This window comes from Esox lucius, chromosome 12, assembly GCF_011004845.1.
Source record: "Esox lucius isolate fEsoLuc1 chromosome 12, fEsoLuc1.pri, whole genome shotgun sequence".
Lineage (NCBI taxonomy): Eukaryota > Metazoa > Chordata > Actinopteri > Esociformes > Esocidae > Esox > Esox lucius.
The window spans coordinates 27,846,390-27,862,183 of NC_047580.1; the positions used below are offsets into that span (position 1 = coordinate 27,846,390).

A 15,794-nucleotide genomic window follows, 5' to 3' on the forward strand; every position below is an offset into this window, starting at 1 on the left:
AGTGTCAATATTTCAATTCATGAAACATGGCAGATAAGGTAGGTGTAGTTGTGTAACTCCATACATTACCTCCCTCCTTCCCGGTCTATCCACTGGTATCGCATCTCCCGCCCCCTCATGGCACTGCTTTTCCCATCAATGGGCCCTATTTGAATAATGTGTAAGCACTTGGACTGGAGCCAATCAGCTGTCAGAGGACCATGATAAATCGCAATGCATTATTGATAATAATAATTACTTTGACATGCGCATTTCTACTTGAGGGGCAAATTTTCCACCCGAAGAATTTGCAAAGAAGGGAAGAAAATTGTCTTACTATTAGCCCCTGATGGTTGCACCATGTCGCGGCGCAAGCAAGCTAAGCCACAGCAAATCAATTCCGATGAGCCCAGTTTGTCAGAAAATGGTGAGTTTTTGAATTGATAAAGTATTTTTGGAAATGTTCGCGGAAGATTACATTGAAACAATTATGCTAAATATGAACATTTCAATTGGAAAGTTGTACATTGTTGCTTGCACTTTGACCTGGCTGGATCACGACCCCTAAATCTGACCACGCTTTTTCATGAATAGTCTTCCGAGTTAGTTTGATGTGTTTTCAACTTTTCTATTTAATGTGTTGCCAAAATATATTGATTGTTTTGTTGGATAGCGAGTCAGAAATTACACGCTGTAACTTATTACTTTGAAAAATATCTAACTTTTTATAAATGTTACCCATCCAATTGGAGACGAAACCGGAATATCTGGCTGAACATCACTGTAACACGATTATTGCTGCAGGCTGTTTCATACATTCTGGTTGGTTTGGCCATCTTTTACAATATTGCTGATAAATGTTTCAATTTTTATGCGCGAATCACGTCTTAATATTATCGTAGTCTTAATCGACAATTTGGCGAATGTTGGCTTTATTTGATTACATGTAGCAATTTCTCTTGGGACTTTTGAAGTTGAATTGGTTTTCAGCCACATGATGAATATACTTATATTAATACTCTGTTTCTGCTTTAGCGATATGTTACAATCAAAGATACATGTATTAGACTATAGGATATTTTTGTGAATATTTGATGAGGACACTTGAAGTGTCCGAAAGTGTGGTATGAAATATGACACGGGAGTATACCGAACTAAAGGCAATAAATCCCCCCAGTTTAGACTGTTTCCTTTTCTACATTATATGGAGAGGTGGGGGGATGGACGGAGTGGTGGTGGAAGGTTTACAGGCAAACAAGGGGAGGGGGTGCAGCTTGTGTTGTTGTAGGTAAGCTACAAATTATCCTCACCTTTTTGAATACCACTTACACATAGGCCGCCTTATCGTTCAATGACTTCGTGCTTTTTCTATCTGAGAACGGTAACAGTTTTTGCTTCGATATATATAAGGTATCATACTCTCACTATTAAGAGGCAATCCCAGTTTCACTTATATTGGATGTGATCTGATAAATGTATGCGCCACCATGTGGCCATATGAATAGAGGGACAAGTTGTGACGGCTATCTTTTCTGATCTTTGTCGTTTTTTATTCCCATTTTAATTTAAATGCACAATAGAAAACGACCTTGTTTCAGTCATCATTTGGCGGGTTTAAGTAGATTAGTTGCGTGTCGTTGTATACGCCCACTTTTGCAAAGCCTATAGTGAGTGATAAGGTAATGTTCTCCCGCTGCATACTGCGTTATTATGCACTGCAACATTGCCAACTTGTTTGACAATGAGTGGATTCTGAATACAATGTCATTTGCAACTTTTTCACCCCACTGAGCGATTAACAAGTCCCAGCAACAGTTGCGTTCGAAGAATGCAGACAGGGGGTCTACCCCTTCCCTCAGAAGAAATTAGCATTTGACAATGCGACCGGTTGTGAAATGTTCTATCGGGTGGGCAGACAAATTAAAATGATCACTTCATGTATATATTCCGGTTCGACATGTTCCATGCTCGAATTAACTTTGCATGTAAATGAAAAGTTGAAATCCTATTCTATTTGCCCTGATCTTAGGTGTTAGAAAGGCAAATCAATGGTTGTCTTCTATACAACTCTATCTACCTGACTTATGGGTTTTGCCTTTGTTTGAGCATAAGTACATAATAGTTCTAAGTGGATATGGGAAACTTCAATTTAAATGCGAAATATGGCAAATAATTTTTTATTATGACAGGTCCACAATATATTGGTTCACACGTAGGCCTGAAATATAGCTGCTGGCTATTTCATTTTCAGCATTTTAATGTGACAGGCTTGTCTTTGTTTGATAATGAAGGAGATGCTGGTTGCTTGCCCCTGGTCAAGTCAGAGGATGTTGCCCTCTGCTGGCCGAGATAAAATTGCATCAAACTTAATGTTACTTAATGTGCTGAAAGCATTTTGCTTTCATTTTTTCAGGCAAGTTTTTCCCACAAAGCAATGACTTATTGCAGTATTTGAATATAATATGCATTCAAGGTTGAAAGGGGATGTGGTATAATGGAATGTACATTATATACATGTGCTTTACTTGTGTAAAATGTGCCCATGAATTTTACTAATGGTAATTTTAATTGTGATGTCTAATCTGAGAAATGTTTATCATTTCAGGGTTTCTACAAGACGGTCAGACTAAAGAGGATGGGAATGAGGTGAAGAGGTTTAAGATGGACGAGACAAAGGTCTGCAACAAATGCTGTGCTGAGTTCTTTGATGAGGTGGAATTTTTTGAACATCAGAAGAACTGCACAAAAAGTCAGGAGGTAGTTATCATGAAAGGAGGAGGCAGTGAGGTACCAGATGACTTCTCACGAGTAGGCTCCCCTAGTGACTTTCAGACTGATCACAGTGATGGCCAGCCCAGCATTAATTCTTTTTCCAAGTCTAATGCAGGGCCTATGGAAAGAATTGGCAAAGAGGAACAACCTAAATTAAATGGTGAAGAACAACCATCTAAACAAGACCGGCTAGAGATTTCTGGCAATCAAAGGCCTGATGTCAGTTTCCATCAGCACCAGGCTTCATCCAAAGTCCAAGATTCAAACGTAACCCTGGAATCCATGCCTGGTACCAAAGTGGCAGTGACTCAGCATTCGAGCGGTGGGTCAAATGACCATGATTCTCCACAGGCCTCCCAGGAGGCCTTGCAAGCCATCCCTATGATCCTGGAACAGTTGGTTGCCCTCCAGCAGCAGCAGATCCAGCAGATCCAACTGACCGAACAGATTCGTATCCAGGTGGCTATGATGACGCCACAGAGCCTTCAGTCGGTCATGGGGGCAACCGTTGACCCCCTTAAAGCCCTAGGAGCTCATCTTTCTCAACAACTCTCTGCAGCAGCAGCCCTGATTGGTAAGAGGACCACCAGCAACCAGAGCCTTTCGCTAGAGTCTCTTAAACAAGGAAAGGTACCAGAGTCCAACGGCATCCCAACCTCTCTGCCTGGAGGCCTGAGGTTTATTCCCTCCAAAGCAGATATGTTGAAAGGACTGCCGGACCTTGCAAGCCGCCTACCAGCGTTACTGCCTCAATCACCAGGTTCCCTTGCATTCCAAAGTCCCTTCACTGGCCTCTCTACTGGGATGGATGCCTCTAAGAAAGTTAAGAGCAAGATCCCAAACATGTCAGAGTCTAAAAATTGTTCGGATGGAGACATGTACAAGCACAAGTGTAAGTACTGTGGGAAAACATTTGGGAATGACAGCGCGCTCCAGATACATCTGCGCTCACACACAGGAGAAAGACCTTTTAAATGTAACATCTGCGGAAACCGCTTCACCACCAAAGGAAACTTGAAGGTGCATTTCCAGAGGCACAGGGAGAAGTACCCTCACATCAGGATGAACCCACATCCTGTGCCTGAACACCTTGACAACATTCCTACCAGCAGTGGCATCCCGTATGGCATGTCAATGCCTATTGAAGAATCCAACATGGTAGACATGAAGCCAATGCTTGGTATCCCGTCTCCTGGTTTCAACCCATCACCTCACCACCATGGGTTCAAGCCTTCTTTGGATGGTTTCAGGAGTGACACCTTCTCCCAAAGGCCGCTATCATCAGGAAGTGACGGTGCATCCATTTCCTCAAACATTTTCAGTCATGAAATGGCTGCTGATCAAAACCACTTGGACTCAAAAGAGCTAATGGGAGCGCTGCATCACGTAAACGGCCATGGCAATCCTGGTGAAAACAACGGTTGCGGAACTGCAAAACTTCAGCAGATGGTGGATGGGCTGGAGAAGAGGACCAATGACCCCAATGAGTGCTACATCTGTCACAGAGTGCTCAGCTGCCAGAGCTCCCTGAAAATGCACTACCGCACGCACACAGGTGAACGGCCCTACAAATGTAAGATCTGTGGCCGTGCCTTTTCCACAAAGGGCAACCTCAAAGCCCATTATGGTGTCCACCGAGCCAACACGCCCCTCAAGATGCAGCATTCCTGCCCCATCTGTCAGAAGAAGTTCACCAATGCTGTGGTTCTCCAGCAGCACATCCGAATGCACATGGGAGGCCAGATCCCCAACACCCCCATGCCGGAGACCCAGTTTGAAGCCTCTGAAGAAATGAACTCATCACTTGCCAATGAGAAGTCCATGGACGCCAGTGGCTTTGAGAGCATGGATGACCAAGATGCAGAGCCTGACCATCAGGAGAAACCAAGCGACATATCAGATTCCCTTCCATCGCCTGCCTTGGAAGAGCCAGACCAACACGCTCAGGCCCCTCCATCCACCATGTTCTCAAGTATTGCTGCTCTTGAGGACCACATGATGAACCTCACTTCTGCTCTCAACCTGCAGCGCCAATCTAGCAACGCCTCAGAGAGTGACAAAGTGGCCCCGGAAGAATCCGCTGCAACCACCGAGATGCTCCGGGAGCAAGAGTTTCAGAGTGTCCACAGCCCCAGCAACATAGATGCTGCCTCTTTGCATGCCTCGTCCCCAGTCAACAGCCATCTGGGTAGCAGCCATTCCAAGTCCCCTGAGGCAGCCATCCCTGAGGATTATGTTCTGGATGAGTCTAGACCAGACTCTGATAGTGGTTCCAAGGATGCAAATGAGTCAAATGGTGCTCTGGACCTGACCGCAACCAGCTTCACCACAAGAAACATCAAAGAAGAGCCAGGCCTCCCCTTGACCAATGGAGAGTATGGTAGGTGTTCAAAATGCATTTTTTTTATGTATTGTGAATCTAATTCTCTGAATGGTTGTAATTACTTACTGGTTAAGTGTGAGCAATCTTGAGTATTGTTTATAAATGTCAATGTTTTTCCTTCTCAACAGCTCCTAGCCATTTTCCTCCATTCATGAGGGTACCCCCCAGCCTTGTCAAAATGGAGATGCAGATTCCCCCAGAAAGCTCCATGGGCATGAATCCTCTTTTTGCCTCCCAGATGCCCCTGGGAGTTGGAGGGCAGACACGGGATGGCTCCGGTGTTCCCAGACGATCCAGTAAGCAGCACCTTTGTAATTCCTGTGGCAAAAACTTCTCCTCTGCCAGTGCACTGCAGATACATGAGAGGACCCATACTGGAGAGAAGCCCTTTGCTTGCACCATTTGTGGCAGAGCCTTTACCACTAAAGGCAACCTCAAGGTAAGACAACTTTTCAAAGCAGAGAAATGCTATGAAAGTCTTTCATGGAAGCTGGCCTTGTACCTCCTTAGTTTGCAGGTAGCAGCAATGAATGAGAATTATTTAGTAAAGTTTATGCATGCTAGTATTTCAGTTAGGCTACTGTGGATTGTGCATTTTCCTGATGTGCATTCTAAAATGTCTTTTTTTTTTCTAGGTGCATGTTGGAACTCACATGTGGAACAGTTCTGCAAGGCGTGGCCAGCGCCTCTCTCTGGACAACCCAATGGCCTTAATGGCAATGACCTCAGAGTCTGGCAACATGATGCCAGAGATGATGTCTTCTCCTAAGGAATTGGGTCCTCCTCCACCAATGAACTTTGACCAGTCTCTGTGGAACCAGTACGCTGCTGCTTTCACAAATGGCTTGTCTATGAAGACTAACGAGATCTCAGTGATCCAAAATGGTGGTATGCCCATGCCTGGCAGTTTGGCCGGCGGTCCCATGGTTCGCTCCACTGGAGGCCTGATGAAAATGGATGGGTCCCACTCTGGCCTGCCTGCCACCATGGCAGAGATGAAGAATGGCTCTGAGAGCATGGCCAAATCTCAGTTCCCACATTTCATGGAGGAAGGGAAAATTGCAGTGAACTAGTTTTGTAAAGAAATAACATTGGTTGTATTGGTTTTGTTTTGTCTACATTTTTTTTCTTCATCAATTGTGTACAGATTTTGAATGTTTGTAGTAGCAATGTTAGCTGACATTTGCCACTTGGTCCTTGATGGGTACAATCAACAGATGCTATTTCAACACGTAAGTTCATAACCATTGCTCAACATATTACATGTTTTTCCAAAGCGCAGTTGTAACACTCAGGCTGTGTTTGTGACAGTTTTTGAATTTGTCTTTTTACTAATTAGACCAAGCTTTGAAAATATCTGATATGATTGGGCAGCCTGTCTAAATGCAGCCTCAGGAACTGAAATGGTACAGCTCTTTTAATCAATTCACCCCTTAAGTGTTATTGTTGGTATAACTACTGTAGTTGTATTTACTGTTTTTCTCTTTAATATATGCGGGTATTTCTGTGTGACTCCTTTTTAGTCTTGTATCCATAAGTTGAATGTATGGCTTACTTGAAAATGATATGATTCAGAATGTCTCTCTCCCTGGTGGAAGAACCTGTACTTTAAAGGATGCTGTAAAGCAAAATGATGTTTACACAGGCAAAACACCCCCCCCCACCCCCTTTTTTAATTTTTATTTAAACCAATGGGGTTTGCTATGATCTGATGTGAAAGTCAGTCGAGTTGCCTGTGTAAATGCAGCCCAAAAAACGTCTGTTTTATTGCTGGTAAACAGCATGGAGTGGACTGGTTATTCCTTGGTACAGCACATGACTACTTGGCTTTCCTCCTGTATTTTGTGCCAACATGTTTTGACATGGCTAGTTCTCTGGGCACAATACTTCAGAGGGAAGTGTTTTTGATATTTCATTGTTTGGAGATGCTCGAAGGGTTATTCTTCAAGTGTCATGTACTTTTGTTTGATTCAAAGAGGCCTACGGATTTGCTTGGTTATCCATTTAGATCACTCCATCAGATTTTTTACACATGCTGTGACAAAGTAGATTCTTTGCCTTTCTCTATTGAAACCGAAAAAGCTCATGTGAAGTGCCTAGCTAGAATGTGAATTGTTGCTATATTATAATTTTTCCCCCTTTTATTTTTAATTTTTTTTTTTAAGTACCACAAGATTGTAATGAAGGTTATTTTTGTCTGTGTTGACTGTTACTATTTTTCTTGTAGCATACTGCATTTGTTTCTGGAGTTATTTTAAAAAACATTTTTACAACACAAATTACAATATGTTCATTATTGTTTTGTTTGCTACCATGATTATTATTTTTATTTTTCCCAACAAGCAGAGCTTCTGCATCTTTTGGTAGGTTGTTTTCTGAAGGCTTTGGTTGAATCCTAAATGGTTCCCTATTCTCTATAGGGAATACTTTACACCATACAGAGAATACAATGCTATTTAGGAAACAGCCCATGTAATCCTGAATGCTCTCAATCATGCCTGCACTTTATTTCTTCACATTTTGTTTATTTTAATGGTTACATTTCAAAACCGTCCTTGGTTTTCTTGATGTTCATATTAGATGGTGCAGCAGCAATCTTTGTCTTTTTCTTTTGACTTGGAAACATTGACATCAGAACTGTACTCAATTCATTCAATTCCTAAGCCTGTTAAGTTTCAATATTATTCTCCATTGACTGAAACATGAAAATCTACTTTACATTATTTTATCAACTGTTGAATCTTGTGAATTTTTTTGTTATTTATATTGCCAGAGCTTTGGGGGCAACTATCTCTACCTCATTTAGACATTACTTTACCCTCCACCTGCCCCCAAAGGCAAGCAATGGTACATTTTGCTCTCTGATACATTTTGAGTATGCAATTATATGCTTTCTTTCCTCTCAATCTACTGAGTTGTGTAACGAATGTATCACTGGACTCTTTGCACGACTCTGAATGCTGAGATCAACTGTAGAATACTGCTGTGCATTTCCCCCATCGAAATGTGTACCAAGTTGTGCCTTTTAAAAATCTAACTTGTTAGAACCGATTTGAGGTTGCCTGTACAAATCAAGAAATGTTGAGGCTGTTTAGGCTTGTTTACAATGTAAATGTTCTGTTTTCAATTCTTTCCTTATCACCTTAATGTTACTTTCTGATCTTATGAAAATAAAAATCAGGGTGACTTTTCCAGCTTTGGTTTGATTTGCATTTCTTGTAACGTGTTTCATTGTAAGAAGTTGATTTTGTTATTTGTCTGCTCTTTCTGGGCATGGATCTTTGTGCATTCGTGTCAGTTTCTACTAGTTTTCTTTAATTTGCATTGGGCACCTCCCCGATTTCCATTTTGTCTCCTTCAAATGACTTTCTTGAATTGTTTGTTTGGTTGCTGATCTTGCTTGTCCCAGGAAGGAATGTTTTATCCTAGATCAATTTGTATAGGCCTACTCAACATTTATTTGCATCTCCAGCTAGCTATATGGGCCCCCCACTTCTAAATAATCTGTCTTTGTGACATCTGGCAAGGCCTGAAGTGTCTGGATAGTAAAGCAGACAAGCATTGTAATTTAACCTTTTGTTTTGCTTCAACAATTTTAAGTCATTAACCCCAAAGAACGAACATTAGATGCTCCCATTCCAATTTGTTGCATGATTCTAGGTTCAGATCAAGTAGACCAGACGTTTGTGCCCTCAGGGTAAAACCATTTTAATGAAAGTGATTATAACAAGTGTTTATATTTGTTATAGGCCGTCGTCTACAGGTTCATATCTTTCTTAATTGAACTATTTGAATCACACATTCTATCACATTTGATTGAGCGACATTGCATACGTTATGGAGCATAGCCAAGCCAAGAGCTCAAGCCAACCCAAAGCTGCAACTGACCTATCGAGGAGCCTCCGCCCAGATCGCAGAGAGAGCGAGGTGGATTTCGCCTAGCGTCACTGTCTGCTGGAGCTGCAGGAATGACGGACAATATTCCCTTACAACCAGTGAGACACAAAAAAAGACACGACAATAAAAACAGGAATGGGTAAGAGAACGTATACCATGTACATTTGAAAAAGAACAACGATGTTGGGCGTACAATATGCTATTATTTAGCTCGATGGCTAATAACTCAATGTTTACTAAACCCGCGGATGAATATGTAAATTGCCACCGTAGTGTACTGTAAAGGTTCAAAATGAAAGTAAACAAGATTGACTGGATTGTTTAGGCGAATATATTTCTAATACTGTTTTAGTCATTCATTGTCTCGACAACGCTAAATAGATTATCACATCCTTCTTCCGGGTGCTGTCTGCCTGTCGGTGCTAGTAGCTTACGCTATCTGGTTTATTAGTCCTGGGCTAGATACGGATATAGGACGACAATACAACACCTCCATCGTTATCTCTCAAAAGAGGTGGGGTAGAGACATGGCTGACATTTGGCATTTGTTGTGTCATTTACCTGGATTCAGCCCAAACAGGGAAGGCCTTCTATTAGAATCAGCACTTGTTTAGGGGACAGCAATCCACCATGACTATCTTTGGACACAACAGTAATACGGGAGATCATGCATTAGCTACTAACAGTGCAGTGTATTTCATGATATTTTATGATATTACCCTCCTAAAATTGTACTCAATATATAGCCCAAAACAGGCCCCAGAAGAGTAGGCTATGCTACCTGTTTGGGCATGCCCTATTTACCTGTCATAACTGTCATGTCCTTTTCCCCTAAGGAAGAGTCAATCTCAGAGATGGTGTTTGTCAGAGCAACCCAATGTTGGGATTAAAGTTAATGCCAGGTTATAGGCTGTATGACAATATTTAATTGTGAAATCATACAATCCTTTGTGGAATACAGCCTGTTCTGACTTGACTGTGTTGGAAAGTGCATGGATCCACATTTGGGGAAAGTTTGTCAAATTGTTTGATTTCAAAATACACCAATTTGGTATGCATCACTTCTAATTCCATGGCTAAATTGCAAAAAAAAATACAGAAACAATAGATTATGAGGTTATGAGAATGTCAATCAGTGTTTTGCTGGTTTAAACAGTGTTACTTTGTTTAACGTCAAACCTGGTTTTTCCTTATTTCTGCAGTAATTTACATCTCTACTTCATCTATTGGACACATTTATCCTTTTTTGATTATTGATTGGACATTACTCTGAAAGGTTAAATATGTAAACATTTGTTAATTAATTTAATGAAAATCGGATTTTAGAATTGGTTTGGTGGTACCTTATTTACCTGAACAATATCATCCAAGAGCACATAGTTCATTTGATACAAACATTGAATACTGAGCATCTATATGATCTTGTCCTGTACCTCTGTTACAGTGAACGGAGTTACAAATGTTTTTAAAATGTGTTCTAATATTTTCGTTTTCTGCAAGTGCTTAAATGCAGGTTTACACATGATGAACTCAATACAAGATGAGAATGAGATATGGGCAATTCCATGATAAAACAATATTGCAGATACCTCAATTACAGAATGTACAGTGAGAGAAGTACTAGCTGAGTGATATCATGTGTCACAGATCTGTAACGTACAGAAGTCCCTAGTTATTTAATTCTCTTCAGAGTAGTATTCCTTCAGTCGGTACACACAAGTATAATAATTATACATTGTCATTCTGTTAGTTTTTCTTTCTGCACACTGGTTATTATTCTATATTCCAATACCAACGTCTGTACCAGTCACAGCTGTCTGTGTTTCTCATCTTCAGACAAAACGGTACAGCACAGCGAGTACAGTGAAGTGCGACACATCAGAGTTCAGGAGAGTATAGTTCAGTACTGTACAATTAATTACAGCTCAGCACATTCGAGTTTAGTACTGTAAATGCACCATTTTGGGTTGCAGTTATTTTACCAGGTTAGTATGCTATGCTAAGAACGCATTCGTATTAACAGTGATGGCCTGGGATCAGTTAGGGTGAATTGTCTTGCTCTGGACAAATCAACCTGGTTTATTGCATTGCAGTTTAGCACAGTAGAGTGCAGTAAAATACAGTGGAGGTCTTAATTATATACTAAACCACTGTATAGTTCAGTATTGTAAACCTCCGCAGAGTAGAATACAGCTTTTTTACATTGTTTGAGTAGAGGTTGGTACATTGCAGGACAGTAAAGTATATTGTTCTGTATATGTGTACATCTTAGTTTCACACTTTTGACGCCACTTTTTATACAGTACAAATTTCACTGTTACCTTATCATTAAGGGGATAAGGAATACATTTTATAATTCCAGATGCCACAGTGTCTTTAAACCAGAAAATATTTATTTGGTGTTGTCACTGCTGGCCAAAAACGTCTTACTTTACATACAGTAGGGAGAACAAGTATTTGATACACTGCCGATTCTGCAGGTTTTCCCACTTACAAAGCATGTAGAAGTCTTTCATTTTTATCATAGGTACTCTTCAACTGTGAGTGACGGAATCTAAAACAAAAATCCAGAACATCACATTGTATGATTTTTAAGTAATTCATTTGCATTTTATTTCATGACTTAAGTATTTGATACATCAGAAAAGCAGAACTTAATATTTGGTACAGAAACTTTTGTTTGCAATTACAGAGGTCATACGTTTCCTGTAGTTCTTGACCAGGTTTGCACACACTGCAGCAGGGATTTTGGCCCACTCCTCCATACAGAACTTCTCCAGATCCTTCAGGTTTCGGGGCTGTCGCTGGGCAATACAGACTTTCAGCTCCCTCCAAAGATTTTCTATTGGGTTCAGGTCTGGAGACTGGCTAGGCCACTCCAGGACCTTGAGATGCTTCTTACGGAGCCACTCCTTAGTTGCCCTGGCTGTGTGTTTCGGGTCGTTGTCATGCTGAAAGACCTAGCCACATCCCATCTTCAATGCTCTTACTGAGGGAAGGAGGTTGTTGGCCAAGATCTCGCAATACATGGCCCCATCCATCCTTCCCTGAATACGGTCCAGTCGTCCTGTCCCCTTTAAAGAAAAGCATCCCCAAAGAATGATGTTTCCACCTTCATGCTTCACGGTTGGGATGGTGTTTTTGGGATTGTACTCATCCTTCTTCTTCCTCCAAACACGGCGAGTGGAGTTTAGACCAAAAAGCTCTCTTTCTGTCTCATCAGACAACATGACCGTCTCCCATTCCTCCTCTGGATCATCCAGATGGTCATTGGCAAACTTCAGACGGACCTGGATATGCGCTGACTTGAGCAGGGGGACCTTGCGTGCACTGCAGGACTTTAATCCATAACGGCGTAGTGTGTTACTAATGGTTTTCTTTGAGACTGTGGTCCCAGCTCTCTTCAGGTCATTGACCAGGTCCTGCCGTGTAGTTCTGGGCTGATTCCTCACCTTCCTCATGATCATTGATGCCCCATGAGGTGAGATCTTGCATGGAGCCCCAGACCGAGGGAGATTGACCGTCATCTTGAACTTCTTCTATTTTCTAATAATTGCGCCAACAGTGTTGCCTTCTCACCAACCTGCTTGCCTATTGTCCTGTAGCCCATCCCAGCCTTGTGCAGGTCTACAATTTTATCCCTGATGTCCTTACACAGCTATCTGGTCTTGGCCATTGTGGAGAGGTTGGAGTCTGTTTGATTGAGTGTGTGGACAGGTGTCTTTTATACAGGTAACGAGTTCAGACAGGTGCAGTTAATACAGGTAATGAGTGGAGAACAGGAGGGCTTCTTAAAGAAAAACTAACAGGTCTGTGAGAGGCGGAATTCTTACTGGTTGGCAGGTGATCAAATAAAATGCAAATCAATTACTTAAAATCGTACAATGTGATTTTCTGGATTTTTGTTTTAGATTCCGTCACTCACAGTTGAAGTGTACCTATAATAAAAATTACAGACCTCTACATGCTTTGTAAGTAGGAAAACCTGCAAAATCTGCCGTGTATCAAATACTTGTTCTCGCCACTGTAATTATGATGAATTTTGTGACTCCCATATGGGTCCATGACACAGCACATTTTGCAATTAGAAATTGTCCTTAGTTATACAGATCCGGGGATCATTGTGTAGGAATATCCTCAAACTGACAAACAACAATATTTTGTTTACATCAAATGTGGGTCGATTTTGCCGTAGGCTAGTACAATTTTTTTTTCTCCAGCCACACTGGAGGATGATCAATCAGACCTCTTGCTTTTTTTGGACATGAAAATATTCTGAAGTCCAGTTTGAGTATGTGCTAGTTGTGATTTAGCATGTGGCCACTAATGAAATCTTCCTAAAGATGCGCCATTACCACGGCAACCTTCTTTCTGAGGTGGCTGATGTATATTATTTTGGCTTAGACTTTACACAGCATACACATTTGTTTTCCGTTTTATGGTGAAATGTTTTGTTAATGAAAATGTTAGTTTCTAAAATGTCTGTTTTGTTAAATGACTTATTTTCTTGTTGGGTGCTATTTGTTCAATAACTGCATCTACATTATTTCCGAATAAGGTTTCTAAGTATCCCAAGTTCTCGCTTCAGATGTGTTTGATGATCATGGTTCATGGTGTTCATCTGCATGAATAACAGGCTCAAATAAAGGTGGTTGATAAAATGTTTTTTATTATGAGGTGTAGTGGATCTTTGCAATATTTCTCATTGTGTTTATGATTATCTATGATAACATATTTATGTCAAATGAGAAAAGTAAATAATGCATTGCAATACATTGCAATATTGCAATACTGAGTATATTGCAAAGCACAAAGAATTACAATATTACCGTATCGTGGCCCAAGTATCATTAATGGATTATCATAATCAAACTGCATGTTATGTGTTTAGGATTATATAACTGGATGGAATATCTGCATAAAACATATGGTCTATTTTTTGGCAATTCCTGTAATAGTATTGAATTGAAGAACTTACATGCATACAGAGAGTACTTGTGGCTCTCTTGCCTTGTGACTTTGCCCTCCAGAAGTACAGGGGGGACTGTTGTAAAGTTGAGTCTCAATCTAACTTGATTATATTGTGTGAATTGAAAAATAGGTGCTGCATTCATTCAATTTTTAGCAAGCTAAAAAGTCTCACTATATCCCCAGTAATTTGTTCATTATTAGTACATACAATATGTTCAGTATTGGATCTGTTATAGGCATATCATGCTATAACACAGGCCATAAGATTTGGCCACTTGTTCGCTACTTGCTTGTAAAATGCTTTGTTTGACAAAGGTGTATGACTCTATGTCTTTTTAGCCTAGAGCATGTCAATATTTACATGTCAGGGCCTATCCCCATGTTGATATTTTTTCACTAAAGCCATGCATGATTGTTCTAGAAATAATCCCAGAGAAGGACTGTTGACCAAAGACCAGATCCCCGTCTGTACATTAACTAATTCAGTTTTTATAAAAAATATAATAGAATATACTGTTACCGTATCACCCCTCCTGGGACTCTTAGTGAATACAGGCCCATGAGTGGCATTAACCAAGGTCCAGGAAACCAACCCTGTTATGTACTGAACTGCTGCCTTTCAGGTGCTGTCCGTGGTCAAGGTGTTGTGGCATGGGGGACTTCCGTCCACGGACGGTGTGGTTGGGCCACCCAGAGAAGAGGGAGCAGAGGTACCCCCGCAACGTAATTAACAACCAGAAGTACAACTTCTTCACCTTCCTCCCAGGGGTGAGTGTCATGGACTCAGCGTCCATCTGCCCCGTATTTACACCCAGAGTGTGTGAGCCGAGTGGCGGGGAAATGACACTCATTGCTCACAGACTGGCCCAGATGCACCGATCTGGACATTCAACGTGCTTTTTCCCTTTCTACTAAGCGTCGATGTACGCACACAGGGAAAACACTTAATCTTTATAACTTTGGGGTTTTTGGGAAATTAATTTTACCAACATCCAATCTACCAAATTCTACGTAGGCTACCGTTTTTGTTTTGAAGTAGGCTTTCTGCGAAAATACGCTGAACAGTTCAACAGCATGTTGTAGGCTATGCCTAAATCGTAAGAAGGGTGACGACGGGAACGGAACATGCTGGGCATAGCATTGCCAGAGGGTATGGCTGAGTGGTAGGCTATGTGAACTAAATGATTAAGGGAAAGATGGCTGCCAATCACAAAATGTTAAAACCTGCTCCCACATTCTGCACGCTTGTTGATATTATAATCATGGTTAGGTGCCCAAACCACATGTATTCCAAATTAGAGACATGGAAATAAACATGATGAAATTAAATGGGTTCCTTTTATTAAAAGCCAACCTTTGCAAAAAGAAATGTTGTAATATGGATTTGACAGTAGGCTTTCTATGTTTAGTTGAGTTAGGGATTTAGTGACACAGTTCATAGTGAGCAGTAGGGCTGACCCTATAGATTTGAATAGTTGGTTGGTGGACTTTGATTATTATCAATAAGCAATCATGTTATCATGTGTACTGTGTTGTATAGCCTCTACTGTAATCTTTAAGTGAAGGGAAACCATGGCAATTTTGTCCAAGACACATTTTCACATTGGAATTCGTTTTTTCTGATATTTGGTGGTCGTAAATCATTGTGGCAAACATTAAAAGTAGCATAAACAGAAGTGTAGACAAGTCCTGTTTTGCGTTCCAAATGATGACGATTTGTGTTTACTTTTGATAATGCCAGGGAGCTATTTTTAGGTCCGAATCTCAAATCAACACATCATTCTTGTCGTGT

The 15,794-nt window shown here is 40.9% G+C and overlaps 2 protein-coding genes across 2 annotated transcripts in view; both read left to right on the top strand.

Annotated features, from left to right (window-relative positions):
* Nucleotides 1-251: 251 nt before the first annotated feature.
* sall4 (spalt-like transcription factor 4) lies at nt 252-8,353 on the top strand. Its single transcript, XM_010875154.5, has 4 exons — nt 252-406; nt 2,585-5,131; nt 5,263-5,573; nt 5,770-8,353. The coding sequence occupies exons 1-4, from the start codon at nt 340-342 to the stop codon at nt 6,205-6,207; spliced, it is 3,363 nt and encodes a 1,120-aa protein (XP_010873456.2). The 5' UTR covers nt 252-339; the 3' UTR covers nt 6,208-8,353.
* Nucleotides 8,354-8,978: 625 nt separating this feature from the next.
* Nucleotides 8,979-15,794, top strand: part of LOC105013572 (probable phospholipid-transporting ATPase IIA) — a 36,763-nt gene continuing 29,947 nt past the window's right edge. Inside the window, exons 1-2 of the mRNA XM_010875155.4 lie at nt 8,979-9,170; nt 14,626-14,770. Coding sequence (XP_010873457.1) covers nt 9,103-9,170; nt 14,626-14,770 — 213 coding nt within the window. The 5' untranslated portion in view covers nt 8,979-9,102. The remainder of the gene's footprint in view (nt 9,171-14,625; nt 14,771-15,794) is intronic.

Coding starts and splice junctions, on each gene's coding strand:
- sall4 (XM_010875154.5), top strand. CDS start 340: ATGTCGCGGCGCAAGCAAGCTAAGCCACAGCAAATCAATTCCGATGAG. Junction 407..2,584: donor GCCCAGTTTGTCAGAAAATG/GTGAGTTTTTGA, acceptor TTATCATTTCAG/GGTTTCTACAAGACGGTCAG. Junction 5,132..5,262: donor CTTGACCAATGGAGAGTATG/GTAGGTGTTCAA, acceptor CCTTCTCAACAG/CTCCTAGCCATTTTCCTCCA.